This window comes from Orycteropus afer, unplaced genomic scaffold (genome assembly GCF_000298275.1).
Source record: "Orycteropus afer afer isolate SDZICR_OR568_19922 unplaced genomic scaffold, OryAfe1.0 scaffold00168, whole genome shotgun sequence".
Lineage (NCBI taxonomy): Eukaryota > Metazoa > Chordata > Mammalia > Tubulidentata > Orycteropodidae > Orycteropus > Orycteropus afer.
The window spans coordinates 3,562,233-3,573,474 of NW_006921755.1; the positions used below are offsets into that span (position 1 = coordinate 3,562,233).

At 34.7% G+C, this 11,242-nt stretch overlaps 1 protein-coding gene across 1 annotated transcript; it reads right to left on the reverse strand.

The window, feature by feature from the left end:
* Positions 1-683: 683 nt before the first annotated feature.
* On the reverse strand, positions 684-11,179 carry MYNN (myoneurin). The gene is made up of 7 exons (XM_007946640.2): positions 10,914-11,179; positions 9,231-10,024; positions 8,266-8,425; positions 5,856-6,034; positions 4,892-4,975; positions 3,762-3,848; positions 684-946 (listed from the first exon to the last, which is right to left on the reverse strand). Exons 1-7 carry the CDS (start codon positions 11,177-11,179, stop codon positions 684-686), a joined length of 1,833 nt encoding a protein of 610 aa, XP_007944831.1.
* Positions 11,180-11,242: the final 63 nt, after the last annotated feature.

Here is an 11,242-nt window from a genome sequence, read left to right on the forward strand (position 1 = left end):
GTTAAAGGAGCTCCGCTGGCACACTGCTCATGACATCTGACTGTTGACCAGAAGTTTGGCTGAAACCCAAAAGCCATTCCATGGAAAAAGATGAGGCAATCTACTTCCATAAAGATTTAATCTCCTTAGAAACCCAACAGGGGTAACTGTGAGTGTGAATCAACTAGATAGCAGTGGTTTTGGGGAAAGTTTCTGTTAAGGGCGATTTAAAAAATCTGGAAACAGATACTGGTGATGGCTGCATAGCACGATAAATGTAATCAATGTCACTGAATTGTATATATAAAAAAATGTTGCAATGACAAATGTTTTATTATACATATTTTTACCACTTTTAAAAAAAATGAATCATAAACTAACGGATCACTTTAACGGATGGAAGAGCAATTCTAAAATGCAAAATAAAAATGGAATTAAGGCAGCTTTAAAACAAAACTTATCCATCCAAAACAGTGCTACCACAGTATAATTCATTCTTAAAAAAGCTGTGTGTATAGTCTAGACTTAAAAACCAAAAACCAAAACAAACATTGCACAGTCATGATGTAACATCAGGTGCTTTTACTTCAATGAATGAAAAATAATGGCACAACTCAATGGTAATTCAATATGAATATATTCACCTTATCAGAGACCTTTATATTTACTATCAGAGATGTCTTAGCATTTCCATAATCCTCACATCAATATAACTGTTGTAAAAAAATCAACTGTGGTTCTGAATAACCATTCACAGCTGACCTCAATAATGTATCTGATGTAGGAGACTGATTATCTGTGACAGGCAGAAGCATGTGGTGGTCCTCAGCCCCAAGTGGAAGAGCTAGTGGTAAAGTCATATCAGAAGGCTTCACATCCATAGTTTCTGAAAAAGGGCTTTTCTGTATGGAATCTTGTTCACTCAAAGTATGATCCTCTACACTGGAATCTAGAGTTTTGTCTGCACCTGAATTGGAAAGGGGAAAAAGTTTTACACAAAACATATTAAAAGTAATTTTACCTATTTACTTTTAGTTTTCTTAACATGTCTTAAAAAACAATACAAAACTCTCCCCCCACCAGCAGTAGACACATCTACTTACTATTACCAGAATTCTCATTCCAACCTATTTTTCCCTCATGTTTCTCTTCTGATGATCTGCCTTCCTCATTATCTATACAAATATAATCTGACCCTCAAGCCTAGACCTTAATCATTCTAGAACAGGGTGAGCTACCTACTCGTTCATTTGTTAATTTTTCATATACCTGCTTGTGACATCTCTTTTACTGCTATCAACATTTCATTCAGGTGAAATATTCAATTAGACTTTAAAGTCCCAGAGGGTAAATGTCAAGTTATAATCATCCAACTCCTTCAAAGTGCTTAAGAGACCTAACTACATAATAAGTACTCTGTTCCCTGAATGTACTGAGTAGTTAATATGTCTTTGTGAGTTCAAGTTCAGATGTAGGGTAGTTTCATATATTTTCAGAAAAATTCAGCTCTACTCAAGCAAGTTATTTTTACAGTACTGAAATAAGAAATTTAACTTCTTATTGTGATTTGGAGAGAGCTCTGGTGGCACAGTGCCTAAGGCATTTGACTGCTAACTACTAGGCTGACAGTTCAAACCCACCAGCCACTCCCTGGAAGGAAGACTGTATCAGTTCCATAGTGATACCACCTCGGAAACCCAAGGAGGGTTCGCTGTGAGTCCAATCCGATTCCACGGCAGTGAGTGAGTGAGTGAGAGATTGTGATTTGGATGAAATTCTACAAAGCAGATTCATTTTACATTCAACAGTTCATACACATTTTATCCCTTTTTGTCTTCAAATTTTCCACCAGCTTAAAAATGCTTCTGTCACTCCAAAGTGTTAACAAGATTTCATTCCCACTATTCTAGTTAGAAGGAGCTCTGGTTGCACACTGGTTAACTGCTTGGGTTAGCAGCCAAGCCTAAGAAACCCTATCGGGCAGCTCTACTCTGTACTATACAGTCACTATGAGTTGGAATCAAAAGCACACAGCATCCTGGTCACACAAAATTGCAGGTGTAATTCCGTGTATTGTTGCTGAACTATCTTACAGTTTGACCAGCCAAAAATACAACCTGTACTTTCTTGTCCCAGTGACTGTCTTCACAAGGTTCTTTCTGCCTAGCATGTACCAACCTTTCCCCATTGTCAAGGAGCTCTGCTGGTGCAGTACCTAAAGTATGTGACTGCTAACCAGAAGGTTGGTGGTTCAAACCTACCAGTCACTTGCGGAAGGAAGATGGGACAATCTATTTCTGTAAAGATTTATCACCTTAGTAGCCCAATAGGGGTCACTATCAGTTGGAATTGACTTGACAGCAGTGGGTTTGGTTTTCGTATTTTTTTTTCCCCCATTGTCAACCTTTGAACCATCCTTCACAGTCCCTCTATATTTTCATCTTTTCCAATACTCAGCTCTGAAGGAATTAATCTTTCTCTTCATCAGCATTTTTATGCCTCTTATTATATTATTCATTTTGCCTTGTAATTATATTTATTTATTATTTCTGGTCTCCTACATCAGGTTGTGGGAGCTCTGGTACTTGATTGCTAATCAGAAGGCTGGTAGTTCAAACCAACCAGCCACTCCTTGGAAGGAAGATGGGGCAATCTACTTCCGTAGTGATACTGCCTCAGAAACCCAAGGAGGGGTCGTTATGAGTCGGGTCTGACTCGACAGCACATAACAACAACAACATCAGGTTGTAAGCTTTTTAAGGGCCAGGTCTTTGCCTCATTCAAATTCATATTCCCTGTAGTATGTGTACTTTATACTCATGTAATAAACATTTTCAGGTGTTTCCAGCTTAATCCTTACGAGTAGCGCTTTACACATTAAAGGAGTCTACAGAGCTCTGGTGGCACTGTGGTTAAAGCACTGGAGCTCTAACCGAAAGGTCAGTAGTTCAAATCTACCAGCCACTCCATGGGAAAAAGATGAGGCAGTCTGCTTCCATAAAGATTTACAGCCTTGGAAACCTTACGGAGGCTGCTATGAGTTGAAATCAACTTGAAGGCAGTGGGTTTGGTTTTTGGGATTAGTTTTTTGTTCTATTTCTAATCATGGCAAAATAAAATAGTAAGCACAGTGTAACATTTTCAAGCATTCATTTTAAGCAATAGTCTGGCTTTTCATTTATATATATCTTAACAATTTTGGATTACCTGTTTCCCCATTTCCTCTTATACATTTCTGGGCTAGTGTTCATGATGAACCTCTCTTCACAACAGCTATAGTAAACCCAGAGTTACTCAGGCTCTAAGTATGGGGAACAGTGATATATATTCTGTAGTAATAGTGCTTCGGAAACCCAAGGAGGGGTTGCTATGAGTCGGATCAGACTCCACAGCAGTGAGTGAGTGAGTGTGATATGGATGAAATTCTACAAAGCAGATTCATTTTACATTCAGCAGTTCATACACATTTTATCTCTTTTTGTCTTCAATTTTCCACCACCTTAAAAATGCTCACTGTATATTTGTTCATCCTGAAATTGATTATAAATCAAATTTTTTGAGGAGGAAATATTTTAAGTATGGCTTATTAAGAGCTCAATATGAAAACAAATATAGAGTGAACTTTTTTGCAAATTATAAAACTATTTTACTTATTTGTATACATCAATTTTAAAAACAGATTGCCTTGTTTGAACTATTACAACTTATATCATAACATTAACAATTTAAGAAATAGCCCACTCTTTAAACATGAGAACACCAAAGTTTTAAGAAATATTTACCAGAATGGACTTTTGTTTTGTGCTTCTTTAAATTTTTAATATCTGTGTAAGAATTGCCACATAATTCACAGATAAATGGTCTCTCTCCTGAAAACAAGTTAAAAAGTTTAAAATCACAATATTTTAGAAGCTATATAAGACAAAAATACCAATGTTTATGAACACAAAGCAAAAATCACTGTACTGCTTAATTTGCTTTAAAATTATAATTTTAACCATTTGGTTCTAATATAGTAAAATGAAAAATTATATATACATAGATACTCCTTTATAAAATATTCTCGTTTAAAGGAAAAGTATAAACATTTTCATAAACAAAAATTTATTTGCAAACTAAAAAAGTAACTTATATTTCTATCAAACATTTAATGAACGCCAATTATATGCCAGATCCTAGAGAGAGATACAACTAAGACAAAATAAATAAATAAATTTTATTTATACGTAAATAACCTGTTCTTGTAGCTCATGTCAGGAAATCCTTAAAAAGTACTGACAGAATAAGATGCTACAAAATTATAATTCTTTTCAAATTATGAACTGTTTAATGCTTTATACTGTGAAGCAAGGAGTATTAGCATATAGACACTGTCAATAAATTTACTTATTAAAAACTCTACTAGGTGCTTAAAGTATTCTAGATATGAATGAGGAATACTTTTTAAAAAGAAAAAGTAAAAATAGTACATTGTTAGAGTGTCATTTTCCAAATATTTTTATATTCAGTATCTTCTTTATACTACTTACAGACTACTTTTTGCAATAAACATGTCAATACTAAAATTTACTCTTAAAACTTGTGTACTAAACACTGTTTAATAAGAAAATCTGATGTTACCATTGTATTATCTACTCCCTTTTCACTTCTTGGTATATCTGTCCAATTTAATCCAAGTCATTAAAAACTACTGATTATCTAGCACATTCCTCAGAAAATCTATACAATTCTTGACTCCAAACAACTAAAAAAATGAAATAAGCAAATAAAAAGTTGATATTTATACCTTAAAATATAGTAACCAATAGAGCATGACTAGATACCACATAGTCCTTAATGGTTTAAAAGTTAAGGCTTATATAATAAGAAATTAGAGAGAATAAAAAATAACACATTCTCCCTAAACACAGACCTGTATGAGATCGAAAGTGTTTGTTGAGCTCTCCTGAGGAAATAAAACTTTTCCCACAAATACCACATATGTATGGTTTTTCACCTAGATGGAAAATAAAAGATAGCGAAGTGGTGTACTATACCAATATAATATTTATTTAATTACAAATAATCTAAAGTAAACTCTTCTAAATTATTATTTAAATTAAAACCTCTTTATATTTTAGAGGTATTTTCACTAATGCAATTTAAATGAATATTAGTAATTATTTGTTCATATAACCTGAAGCTTTTCATATAATAAAACTTTACTTCTGCAAATGTCGCTTCTAGCAGAGATGGACTGGTCAAGGAAATTGACTTTCATGATTAAAAAGATTATACATGCTACTTCAGTCCTTGCTATATACTATACTATTAAAGGGATATAAAAGCAGTTAGGAAATATCCCATTAAAAAAAATGTATCCTACAAAAAATGACAATCTTTAAACAATGAAGTTTGCTTCAAAACTGATCGACTAGTGTCTGTTTATAATATTTAATTTGCAAATCTCATAATGTCTGTGTAGGTCCTAAGAGGTTACAAAATCAGTGTTCTACCCAACCCCACCTTCATCCCCTAACTACTCCATAATTTTATCCAAAAGAAATGACGCTCCAACAGACTAAGAAACCTTTTTAAGGTCATAATAAATATGCTTCAACTCAAGTTTATATGTTGCCAAAATTACCTCACTGATTTTAGTGTGTGTAAGTTGCGTGATTAAAAAAATTCACCTACTTTGTACTATTCTAGAAATTAGTTTTTATATCTAATATTTAAACAGAAATTATATAAAAAGTTCTAGAGGTACAAATAACAGATTATCTAACTACAAAGTCAACAACCTACTTTCTGTAAAGACCTAATTTATTTCCCTTTATCTTTTACCTACAACACATTTCCTTCTTTTAACCAGTCTCTCTGTGTCAAACTCTTACCTGTATGTTTTCGAGAATGAGTGATAAGAGAACTAGAGACAGCAAATGCCTTTCCACAGGTATCACACACATAAGGCTTTTCTCCAGTATGCCTACGAACATGATAGGTCAATGTGCTGGCTTGGGCAAATCTCTGTCCACACCTATCACAGACATATGGCTTCTCTCCACTATGCTTTCTATTAGTAAACAAGCAAAGTTACATGTTAGTGGGTAAAACATCTTAGGGGATCCATTTTTGTAGACAATCTTTTAGTATGATTCTTACACAGTATTTTATTTCATTTCATCAGACTCATGTATTTAAAATTGGCTGTTACTTCACCGTCAACACTGCCAAAAATTAATGTTCAGGTTATCATCAAAACATTAGTTTTAAGAGCAGTTCAAAAAGGTTTGCTATCATCTTTACGTGATTGCCAAGTGGGCCTCTAATACTGCCCAGCAATTATTCTCACTAATCCATTCATTCTCTTTAAAAATCCTTCCTCAAACCTCCAACTGTCAGCAATATCCTTGCTTCCTATTTAACTGAAAAAAATTTAAGCAATCAGAAGAAAATTTTTACCACCACAACTATCCGCATATGAGAATCTGCACATATAGTTTGCTTTCTCTCTTACTAACAACGAGAGTGGCAGTTCATCTGAAACCAGCTATCCACTTCCACTTGTACACCAGAGAGCCCATCCTCTCATCTACTCAATGATACCATTCTTGCATTTCCCCTATCCTAAAATTTCCATTTTTTCCCACCACACTGGATCATAATACACAAATATACTGATATTTTCCCCAACTTTAAAATACAAAACACAAACCCCAACCCCATTTGCTCCTCCTTGAGTCTCCAACAGCTCTACTTCCATGTCTTCTCTACTAACCTCTACTAATGCAGCTTTTGGCAAAAACACTTGGCTAAATAGTTCTCAGCTCTCATTTCCCTATTAGCAGAATTCTACATGGTAGATCACTTCCTTCTGGAAAAATTTCTTTCACTTGAATTCCAGGACAGCTCATTTTCCTGGTTTTCTTCCTATAATGGTTGCTTCTTCCTAGAACCTCTGCTGCTTCTCTTTCTCCTGGAAGTCTTATTAAAGTTACGGTGCCTCAGAACTCAGTTCTTTTCTCTCTTTTCAGGCTAAGTTCACTCTCTATCACCTTATTCAGTGTTATGGCTTTAAATACCATCTAAATGCTGATGACTTCCAAATTTCTATCTTTAGCTCAAGCCAGTCCCCTGAATTCTAAACTTAGATATCCAATTATTATACATCTCCATTTGGATGTCTACTAGTCGTCTCAAATTTAACATGTTCAGAACTGAACTCCTGACCTTTCCCTATTAAACTGTTATACCTGCAAACCTACTCCATCTCAGTTAATGGCAACTCAATCCTTTCAGGTGTTCAGGCCCAAAATCTCAATACACTTTTGACTCTTCTTTCTTTAATACTCTGCATGTAATCTGCCTAATTAAATTTCTGTGAGCTCTACCTTTAAAATATATTTAGAATCCAACTTCTCACTTCCTCCATTGCTATGACCCTGGCCTGACTCAAAATCACTCTCACTTGGGTTATATAAACTATAAGCATATAGCTTCCTGGAACTCTGGTGGCATAGTGGATGAGGCATTTAGCTGCTAGCCAAAAGATCAATGGTTCAAACCCACCAGCTGTTCTGGGAGGAAGATGAGGCAATCTACTTCCATAAAGATTTACAGCCTTGGAAACCCAATGCGGGTTGTTTATGGTATCATCATCATCATTAAACAATCGAGTTGGAATCAACTCGATGGCAGTGGGTTTGGCTTTTTGGATTTTTCATATAGACTCCTAACTGGTCACCCTGCTCCCACTCTTGTAATTCTAGTCTTTTCCTAACAAAGTAGCCCCAGTGATCCTCTCAAAATGGAAGAAAGATCGTATCACTCATCCCTCAATCTCAAGAGTAAAAGCTTTACAATGACCTACAAAGCCTTATACCATCTAGATACCCTATCATCACTCTGATCTTACTTCCTAGTATTCTTCCCCACCTCACCAACTTCCCTTTTCTCACCATGGTTTCTTTGTAATTCTTGGAGTATGCTATGGTAGACTCACAATTAGAACTCTACTGTCCTGAATTGTAATCCAGCAGTCTATTCATCAAAGAACCCTGGTGGCACAGTGGTTAATCACTTTGCCTAATCAGGAGGTTGGTGGTTCAAATCCACCAGCTCCTCCACAGGAGAAAGATGTGGCTATCTGTTTCCATAAATATTTTCACCCTTGGAAACACTATGGGGCAGTTCTACTCTGTCCTATAGGGTCACTATAAGTCAGAATCAACTTGACAACAGCAGGTAGTCTGGTCATAAGATTAGGGTGAATGACAAACCAAAAGATCAAACAGCTTTTTTTACCTTGCATGAATCTTGAGATTGCTAGAAGTTGCAAATTGTAAATTGCATACATCACATTTATAGGGTTTTTCCTCACCATGATGCATGCGACTATGGAAGACTAGCTGGCATTTCTGAGCAAATCCTTTGTCACATAGTTCACATTTGTATGGCTTCTCACCTATAAGAGAAAGTAAACAAAATTTATACTTAGAAAGAAATGCTGTTTTGATTACTTAAGCCGTATAAGCTTCTAAGAGTTCATCAGCAGTACAGTTTAGGTAACCAGAAAATGTTAAGTGGTAGAAGTAAAAGCAAATAAAATCTCTTTTTCTGGATTCACTATTGAAAACACCTATAGAATTAAAAGAAATTAGTATTTTTTAATTCATAATGACAGGTGCTCATGAGAAAAATATTGCATCTTAAAAAGTAAGAAATGTAGGGGTACCAGTGAGTGCTCACACTTCACTTATGGAAAAGAGGACTTGCAAAATAAAGGTAAATGTAGAAGCCAAGGAAGGAATGTATGCATAATTCTAATAAACAAGATCTGACATTGGCAAAGTCAAAGAAGCAAATGATGAGAAGTGTTGACACAATCTCAGAATTGGCCTGAACTGTAATTACTTTTTATCTTTATCAGTTTTAATATTTTTGTCTCTATTAAGAACTTAGCAAACCAGAACCAAGTTTATGCTTAACTGTGAAAAAAAGGTATAAAGAACTTATGCATTAAGACTTCATCAGTTACAATATATTAAATACCAAAAAAGCCATTCAAATACTTGATAAGAACAACAGAAAAATTTGCAACAGTCTAACCTACTAAAGATTTTCATGAATACAAAAAAAACACCAAATTTAGGGCACAGGTAGTCAACATGTGCTATAGTAATATGCTTTCTAAAAAAAAAAAAAAAAAAAAAGAACTATTTCAATCACAGTATTATAAATAATTACATATTCCCACAAACCAGTCTCACCTGTGTGTGTTCTTACATGTGTTTTCAGCTGGTTACACTGGGTAAATGCCTTTCCACATAAGTGGCAGACATAAGGTTTAACTCCTTTATGTATTCTCATGTGCCTTCTCAAGCTGCTGGCTTCTGAAAACACTTTCCCACATGTGTTACACATTGGCTTTGCCTTGGAATACCTTTGATCCAGCTCTTCCCCAGAGCTTTCCAGCTCATAAGGATTCTTGACACTGGCTATGTTAGACATAGAATGTTCTTTCAGAGCACAGTTTGGTTGAGATTTTCCACGTTTCCGTTTCACAGTGACAGTCTGTACAATATCTTGTGCTGGAAAAGTATTTTCCACAACTGATGTCAACTCCAGTTCTGAGTTATCATTTCTTTGTGCAACTTGTTCTGTTATGGGTGTAGACAACTTATTTGCATCTAGGAATAATTCAACAGATGCATTCTCTAAAATGTCACTGGAATATTGCACTGTTTTATTCTGTTCTATTTTCTGGGAATTGAAAGCCTTCTTTTTCTTTTTAGTTTGAGATGACTTCCTTCCCAAAGCTCCTTGTTTAGAGTTTGTCTGAAGTAAATCTGTAGATCCTTCTGCTTTCTCCCGATTGTTATAATCTCGCAGAGTAAGGAGACAAGTCTGTTGGTTCAACTCAATGTTTCCAGTAATACTAGATATTTCTGTAGAAGAAGGATTAGCAATAAAAGCGAAATCTTCCATCTTTATTTTACATTTAGTGACCACCTCTTCCACTTTGAGATAGTCAGCAGCCTGATGAATTTCTTTAACATTCCAACTGTAAGGAAAACAAGGCTGAATGACAATATTCTGATCAAAGAAAAACTTTTTAAACAGATTTGCATATATACTCCAATGTCTTTTAAAGATCTATAATGAAACAGAATGCTGAAAAATGCACAAATAAGAGAATAAATGTACAAAAGTAATTCATTCATAATAATGTTCATACAGAAAAACTCCACTTTCATAGAACTTTAAAAGATGAAAACGGATGGCTACTCGCAGCTACCTATAGACCACTAGAGAAAAATAGAATGTTAAATTATCTGGTTGTGGTTGCTTTAAAAATACTCAGAACATGAAAATAACTTATAAAATTTAAGCATTTAAAACTTAAGTACTAGTAATTTCACAGAGGTAATAGACAGAATAACTGTATTTATACTCCAATGAAGTTCTTTTCCAGAATCAAGATTACAAAGAGACTGCACATTACGATTTATTGTTGGATATGGGAGTATGATTAATTAAGCAAAGGTTCTTCCTTTATTCCTCATTTACACTCCCTCATCCCAATCACCTTAAGAGGTAAGGAATCTAGAGCAATAAACCAGAGGATTATAAAGATCAAAAAGTAGTGAGAAACAACTGGGAACTCACTGTGTTTGACCTTCAAGTTTATATAAATGAAATCATAAACTTTTCTTGAGTAGGTAAATTATATGTGTTAGAAACAAAGTTTCAATCTCATTAACACTTCTATTTTTCATACTTAAAAGATGCAATGCTTTCTGTTCATTCCAAATCTGTGACACTGACTTCTTTAAAAATATTGTACATATCAATATTTGAAGACTAAGTGCAGAAATAGAATAGAAAAAATACAACCTACTTTAAAGATTACTGACTAGTTTTTAAAACCAAAACCAAAATGTGTACTTTACCTGTCAAGATTTAAAGTTCCTGTGTATATAAACTCCAACAGCTTCTGAAATCCATCAGCCTTCACCTGACTCTGATCGAGAAAGACATTGTTCTCAGAAGTGTTTCTGTAGATTGCACCAAAATACTCACTAAAGGAGGCAAGCACATTCCTATGAGCTTTAAACTGGAATTCCCCAATCACTACAGTGCAGTCACAAAGAAAGCCTGCTTCCCGTTGTTTGTTCAGTCTCTCTAAAAGGTGCTCACAGTGGTGGAAATACTGCATTTTGTTATCAGAACAGAATTCTACCCTTGTTCTAAAAGACAAAAAAAAAAAAAAAGGTACGTC